We start from the raw sequence: 7,728 nt of genomic DNA on the forward strand, positions 1-7,728 counted from the left end.
TACGGCGTGCATGAATGCGAAACGGCACGCGAAGCGCGAAATACAAGCTCGCACAAGCGAGAAATTCGTCACCTCTTTCGCCGTGGCAATTTTCCTATCCGCGGAACAGAAACCGCTCCCCGAGAGAGCGAGAGAGCGGGACAGAGAGAGAGAGAGAGAGAGAGAGAGAGAGAGAGAGAGAGAGAGAGAGAGAGAGAGAGAGAGAGAGAGAGAGAGAGAGAGAGAGAGATACAGCGCTCGTGTGCGATACGCGTGCGATAAATATACACCCACATGTACACACAACATGCATACCGAGTGTCCCGTAATTCGCGTCCATTATTTATGCAGCACCGCGTCGCGCCGCGCCGCCTCGTGAAAATTTGTGATGATTTTCCCTCGGCGGAGGCATCATTAATTTCGCAATTAGTCTCCAGTCGTGAGCGCTTAATATTTCGGCGATAAGTGAAGTTTAAAGCAAAGTCCGCGGCAAATTGACCGAACTGAAAAGAGTAATTTCGCCGAGCGGTTGCTCACACCGGAGGCCGCTTTTCCCGATCGGCCTCGTGTGACTCGGGAACCGTCGAGGTCTCGCCAAGATTTTCGCCAAGAGAAAAATCAAAGAGGGACAGATTCACGTGAAAGAAAGCAACAAGCGGTGAGCGAGAGAGTTACGGGACACTCTGTATATTACGCGTATAAGGACGTCTCGGAATATATGGATGCGAGATAAAGTTCCGACGGGTCGCGTGTCGTGTGATCGATCGTAGCGGGGTTAATTCCCTCCGAAAACGTGCCCGGAGAACCTGAATATCAGGTACTAGGAAACATAGATAGACGCGCGCGCGCGCGCGCGACAGAGAGGAAGACTCGGCGGAATTTTTGCACGATCGATTCATCGGCTTCCTCGTCGACTGCGAACGCGCATCCGCGCATTCGGCGACGGCGGGACATGTCGGCGGACGAAGTGTGTACGATGTTCCGCGCGCTTCCGCGTCGCTATTAATCGCAGCTACTTGACCTTTGGAGCGTGTCATGTGTCACAACAGCGTCCCTACTTGTTAACAGCGGAAGTAGCGTTACGCGCGCGCCATGTTGTACGCGGATCGTCCGTACGTCGTCGCACGGTTCGGCCGCACAATTCGCGAAATAAAATTTTGCGATATCTTGACAAACACCAGGTGTTTCCGTGTTATTGGACAAATGCACGTTTGCGTGTGCGACGAATTTCCGGGCGCGAGACAAGAGAGTCTCGGTATCCGAGACAAGAGAGAGTTCATCTCCCGAGAATTTTACTCACAAGGAAACATATAGGGAATTCGAAAATTGAAAAAATTATGAAACTTTGTGTGAAAGTAAAGTAGTGTCCAGCCGTGATGCAAAACTATTTTTTGTTCGTGCGGAATTGCAGTCTGAGGGGGTGAAATCATCCTTCGAGAAAGAAAATTTTTATTCTTTCATTTTCATTTTTAGCGTATATCTTTTGAAATACGGGGAGGCAATATTGAAAAATTTTTGATGTTCCCTTCGCCCTCCTCCAATTTTGCGAAATCTGGATACACGGTTGCAAAGGGTATGAAACACGCTACAACTTTCATATAAACCATTTTTGCATATGCCTCGTATTTTAAAAGATATACGCTGAGAATGAAAAGGGGGGTTTTTTTTTTTCGAAGGGTGCTTTCACCCCCCAAGATTGGAATTCCGCACGAACAGAAAATAGTTTTGCATTACGAATGAACAATCGCTTTACCTCCACACAAAGTTTCATAATTTTTTGAATTTCCGGCTCCCTTACCTTCCTTGCTGGACACAGATTAATATAGACGTTGCTTGAAAAGTCGCGTATTCTTCAAGTCGCTCTCCGCACAGGTCAAGTCTTTTTCGTTCAGCGGATACACACAGAGTTGCGAAACTCTCGGAAACAAAGAGAGAAGGGAAAAAAAAGAGAAACTGTTGCAATCCTTCCGCCGATGACTGCATGACACAGCAGCTTCAGATGAATCTTGAAAGAGGAAGAGATCGGGTCTCTTTTTGTCGCGTGCTGGACGCGGATTCGGATCGCGGGAAGCTATACGCTGCGAACCGCTAAACAATTACGGCGACCCGGTCGATCGACGAAGCGCGGACTCTGAATTACGGGGCACGGAGTTATTGATTTCGACATCGCGCAGTCGACGAACGGGACAGGTAAAGGTAACGACACGTGCACGGTATTTAGAGACACCGACGGATCCTCCCTCCCTCCCCCTCCCCCCTCTCTCTCTCTTATATATATTTGCACGTGTATATGCACCGTCGGGTCGCCGATATATGTGACGGTCGCGCGCGAGAAAAAAAATAGCCGGCAGGACGGAGGAGCCTGCGGAATACGACGAAAGGGTGTAACGAGCGAAGATGTCCTTACTTAGCCTTCTATTTTTAACCGCCGGCCTCCGGCTCAAACGCGACGCGTCGCGATCTTTGTCCGCTTGAAAGACGCTCTTGCAACAATGAGAGAGCGCGCGTAAGTGCGTAAGTGCGCTCATTATCGGCGCGCGCGCGCTCGTTAGCGAAATTTGTCAGGCCGCGCCTCGACCGCGACGAGCGAGATACGCCGCGTCGTCCTTCCTCGCGCGAGTCGCGCCTCGCAATTTCTCGTTGCTCTCGATGCTCGATTTAGAGAGCGTCTGGAGCGGAATCGGACGATACTGTGCGCCCCGCGCGCGCTATTTTCGTCGTCCTGAGGAGCAGCGGGAACAAAGGAGCGCTCGGACCTAAAAGGTACAAGGCGCACGTGCCCAACCGCGGACGTTCTCGTTACCTTGGCCTTGGAACGTGAGTGAGTATTTCGGTTTGCAGCGTCGAGTACGCGTATACCTGGTGGTGGTCGAAGGTTGAAATACTCGAATCCAGAGGCCAAAGCGCGACGGGAAGCCCGCCGAGTTACGCGCGCGCATGTACTCTTCCGGTATCGGTACTTTCACCTTGCACCGCGTCCGGCTGCGGTCATCAAGACGCCCGAAGACGTGGAGAGGAATTGAAGCCGTTGAATTTACGCGAGGTACGAGCGGTTCCCACACGTTACAATTACGAAGCACGCTCAAGGATAAAGCGCGAGACGCAGTTTGTTCCGCCGGCGAAGTCGGATCGAGGCCACGTGGCGAAAAAAGCAGGAAAAACGGAAGAAACAGAAGGAGCGGGGAGGGAGACTGTAGACTCCTCCGGTGGAACTGCTAAAACTCGTGGATTCGCCAACGAGAAACGCGTAACTCGGTGAGATTTTGGCGAGGAGCAAATTCCACGGACGATCAGAGAGAGAAGAGAGAGAGAGAGAGAGAGAGAGAGAGAAGGAGAGGCGACCTGTTATCAGGCACAAAAGAGACGGAGAAGCGGCTTTCCAACGCGTCCCACTTTTCCGCCCGCCGTTTCCCATGTCGGAGAGGAAAAATCATTCATCGTCGCGCCGGGCGATAACGGGCGGCGTTATCTCGATATCGGAATGGTAAAGAGTATGGCGGTGGCATTTTTGCCCCGGGCTGCGTACGCGCGCGCGATAGACAGAGGGGGAGGGGGAGGGGGGAGAGGAACCACGTGTTATTTTCTCTTCAGGCAGGCAGGTTGATGCCTATCGACTGTCAAATAGCGGCCTGTCGGCTCGGACGCGGCAAACGAATCGCGTCGAGTCACCGCGCGCGATTTCATCGTCCTCCGATCGTCACGCTCATCGGATTGTCACGCGCACCGCCGTGCCCGTGTTGAAAATCAACATCCCCCGGAATTTATGTGGCGGGGCGGCACGCAAGAGTCACGCGCGGAAAACGTGCGCCGCGCGGTCGACGACTTCGAGGCTCTCGCTCGCTCTTCGGCCGACGACGACGGCCGCGAGAAATTTTGAAAGGCGCGCCCCCCTTCGACCGGGGGATGACTGACGTCTCTGAGAAATATCCGACTGATACGGGATGCACGAATTTCGAGCCTTCAATATCGGGTCCAGCAAGCATTCGATGAAAAATTCGTCCGAATGGAAGCTGACGTGAGACACGATCGAGGAGACGAGAGTTTGGGCTTGCGAAGTAACTCGAAAGCCTATTTTCCAACTAGACGATTGGTATCTCGGAAAACACTCGGCTGATCGTCGGACAACGTGGAGTAGATTAGGTTTGTAACACTGAGTATTTTGTGATGAGCGGTCGACGAGGAATTCGCCGAGATAAAAGTTACGTGAGACGCGTGACTCGCAAGATTAAAAGTTATTAAGGATAACTCAAGAGCGTGAATATTTTATTGGCAGCGCGTGGGTTTTTAATTTTTAATACAAAGCATCCCCGTGAGCGGGAAATTAGGTGAAAAAATAAAAATTATACAAGACTACTAAAGAGACAAAAAATTATTCTTACGCATATATAATTTATACAGTAACAATAGCGTATTGTTAGAGGCGGGGAAAAGTCTTCGAAAAGCGCGGATCCTCTTTCTCCTCGGCTCGAGGTAACTCGCGAGACAAAGAATTCGCTCAAATGAGAATTACGCGAGACGACTGAGAGCAATCAAGATTTCAAGGTAGGGAATATTTTAAAGTCGCGCTCTCCGAGCCGAGCCGAGCCGAGCCGAGATGATCGATATCTCGTAGAATACATCGCCAGTCCCGCGTGAGGATTTCAGCTTCTCAAGCCCGAGCACGGTTAAAAGCTGAGAGAGGTAATAAAATAGACGCGAGACAAACAAGGCAAGGAGATTAAAGATTTAAAAACGGCCTGAGTCCCTGACTCACCAGCGCGATGTAAACAGACTTGGCGTTTTCCACGCTGAGGGAAACTCGCTCGCTCGAGTGAGCGAAACTCACGTGTGAGAGAGACAATCGGACGGATGTAACGATTCGCCGCGAGCGTTGTCGAGCGTTCCTCAAGTTTCGAGGCTCGTTTTTATTTCCGACGTTTAAATACCTTCGTAATTACGTAACGCGCGGCGCACCGAGTGGAAGGAAAGTGTGTCACGCGTGGAAGTACATTGTCTCGTAAGAGAGGACGCGGTAAATCTACCACCACGCTCTCCAAGCGGTTTGAATATAAAACAAAAATCACACATACACACGGCACGCACACATCCCACACATCGTGTTCGTGTCTGTCTAACCGCTTAAACACCAATTACCACTTCGACGAGAAATCATCATTAGGCGACTTTATCTCTCTCGATTGTGTCATCCGCTCCGATGAGTCGCTCTCTCTCTCTCTCTCAACGATGACGTTCTCACGTCTCCCGACCGAGCGAAGGATGCGAAGGACAAGCGGAAGCGCCCGGAGACTTCTCTCTCCGAGAAGACCAGTCTGCTGCCGGGAGGAAGCCACGAGGTGAAAGCTCGCGTTTCCGCTCCGGGTGCGCGGCGGGCGGGCGGCGATCGACAGCCGTCAGCTGTCAAATCGCGAGCGATCAATCGCCGAGGCGACGACGCGCGTACCCACGCAGGCCTTCGACGCAGGCCGTGATGATCAATGAAATCGCCAACGTCTCGCGCGTCTCCAGCTGAAGGCGGCTCGACTCGCGCGAGTTACGTCGTATCGGGATTCTCCGAAGGAGCGACGCCGAGAATGCGTGCGTGCGTAGCATCGTCCATCGCGATCGATCGCTCCGAAAATCCGAGCCGTCGCGTCGACGCTCGCGAGCGCTTCCCAACGACGCGAGTTCTCTCACGTCCGAGTCGCTTTGTAGGTCGGGTGACACCCATTAGCTGTCAAAGCGTAAGACGGCGGATTAGCGGGCTTCGATCGGTCGCGCTCGTCTCTCAGCGATCCCGTCGCGCCCGAGCGCGATCGATAAGACGAATACTCGCTCGCGCGAGAGTTCCGTCTCGTCCGTACGCGGCGGTTCGTTGACGCGGCTCGTCGCCGAGAGCGAGGAACGACGCCCGACGACGCTGTATCCGGAGTCGCTCTCTCTTCCTTTCTCCCTCTTTCTTTCTTTCTCTCTCTCTCTCTTTCTCACTCCTCGCTCGCATACACTCACGCTCGCTCGCTCTCTTTCTCTCTCTCTCTCTCTCACGCGCACGGCGTATAGGTTAGGTCAGTGTCGAAGCGAAGAGGAGCGTCTCGCGGACGAGTACGACCGCTGCGCGGCTACTCACAGTCCTCGTCGGCGGACTGGTCCGCTCGGTGATCCAGCGCGGGCGGCGCCAGGCCGGAAAAACTCGTCTCGACCACCTCGATCACGTCCACATTGTCGCCCGAAGCCATTTTGCGTGCGTCGCCTCCGTCCGATCACGCACTGACTCAAGCGCGGCGGCGGTGGTGGCGGCGTCGTCGGCGGCGATGCTGACGGTGGTGGTGGTCGCGATGGTGGCGGTGGCCCCGATGACGATGACGATGACGCTGATGCTCGTCTCCCTGACAGCTGGTCGTGCTGGCTGACTCCTCGGTTGTCGCGTTCTCGCCGACCCGCAGCGGACGCATGTTTCGACGCTGACCTGCTGTGTCTCGCTCGCTCGCTCGCTCGCTCTCGCGCGCGCGCGCGCGCGCGCACCTCGCGCGGCGCCCGGGCGGCTCCCCGCCGTCCGCGATCCTCAGCCGATTATTGCACGACCCGTCGGCCTCCTTCTCGTGCTCCTTGCTGCCGTCGTCGTCGTCGTCGTCGCCGCGACTCACGGCCGCGCGGCATACCGCGTTTCACGCGGCTCTACGTGCACGACGACCGCACCGCTTCCGTGGCTGCGACGGATCTCGCGGCAGCTCTTCCTGCACCTCCGCACGCGTTCCGTTCGTCGTTTATCGACCGGACGGCGACTCGCCGCGACGCTGGCGCCGCCTGACGGCCGGCCGCCGAGCTTGATGCTCGGCGCTCGGGGTCGCGCGTTGACGGGCTTTGAATTTTCGCGCGCCGGAAGTCAAGCGACGGTCGAAGAGTCGGGGAAGTCGAAGCGCGCGGTCGCGAGCGGAGTTTTTCGGGGATTTTGGGAAATCGCTTTCGTGAATTTCGCCGTTGCCTGCCGCCATTGCTCGCTCGGTGGCCGCGCGAGTCGTCGGTCTCTGGCTTGACTCGAAGAGCGCCTCCGGACGCGGGAGTGCGGCTTGGTTTGAAACAGCGGTGATCGCGGTGCGAAGACGCGTGCGGACGCACTAGGATATACAATTGTTCGAATGATATAGGTAAATATGCAGTATAACGCCCTCACCTTGGAACTTTTTGAAATTTTGAAGATTTCTTCAATTTTCGTTTTTAGAAGTCAATTCTACGCATTAAAATACATAAATTTTCAAAATTTTGAAAAGTTCTAAGGTGAGGGCGTTATACTGCATATTTACCGAAATATATTGTTACGTGAAACACAAAGATCTATTTGTATCCCTAGGACGAAAGTGCAAATTTTAAAATCTCGAAGGCAAAGAGTATTTCGCCGATGGGCGGGCGAGGCGAGTTTCTCACATCGCTTGAAGAGAGGAGAGTTTCTTACCGACGTCTCGCGTAATTAGCGATACTGCGATGTGCGAGAGGCACAGATGTCACTCCCTTATCGCCGTAGAAAAAAAAAAAAAGAAAAAAAAAACACATTTATGAACAAATATTCTCGACAATATTCTCTGTATCATTTCAAAACATTTTCTAAACCACGCGCGAGCGATTAATTAAGCGGAGTCGTACCGTTTGGAAAGTAGGAAATTTCGCTCGGTACAAAGTCCGTCCGCTAATGTGACAGCTTATGGCGGAAAGATGTGAAAATTTATGGCAAGAAGATGTGAAAATTTCGGCGTCTCCTCAAATGCTCCTTTCGACGGA

General features: G+C 53.4%; 1 protein-coding gene across 17 annotated transcripts in view; it reads right to left on the reverse strand.

Annotated features, from left to right (window-relative positions):
• The window catches only part of PIP5K59B (Phosphatidylinositol 4-phosphate 5-kinase 59B), a 45,378-nt gene extending 38,643 nt beyond the window's left edge, over window positions 1–6,735 (reverse strand). For 11 of the 17 annotated variants that reach the window (XM_025308128.1, XM_025308113.1, XM_025308102.1 and 8 more), the window contains exon 1: window positions 6,083–6,734. In XM_025308128.1, the coding sequence (XP_025163913.1) occupies window positions 6,083–6,191 (109 nt within the window). In that variant the 5' untranslated portion in view covers window positions 6,192–6,734. Of the gene's footprint in view, window positions 1–6,082 lie in introns of all 17 variants that reach the window. The other 6 variants (XM_025308132.1, XM_019841318.2, XM_025308108.1 and 3 more) reach the window with 3 other exon arrangements.
• Window positions 6,736–7,728: the final 993 nt, after the last annotated feature.

This window comes from Harpegnathos saltator, unplaced genomic scaffold (genome assembly GCF_003227715.2).
Source record: "Harpegnathos saltator strain DR-91 unplaced genomic scaffold, Hsal_v8.6 scaffold10, whole genome shotgun sequence".
NCBI classification, from domain to species: Eukaryota; Metazoa; Arthropoda; class Insecta; order Hymenoptera; family Formicidae; genus Harpegnathos; species Harpegnathos saltator.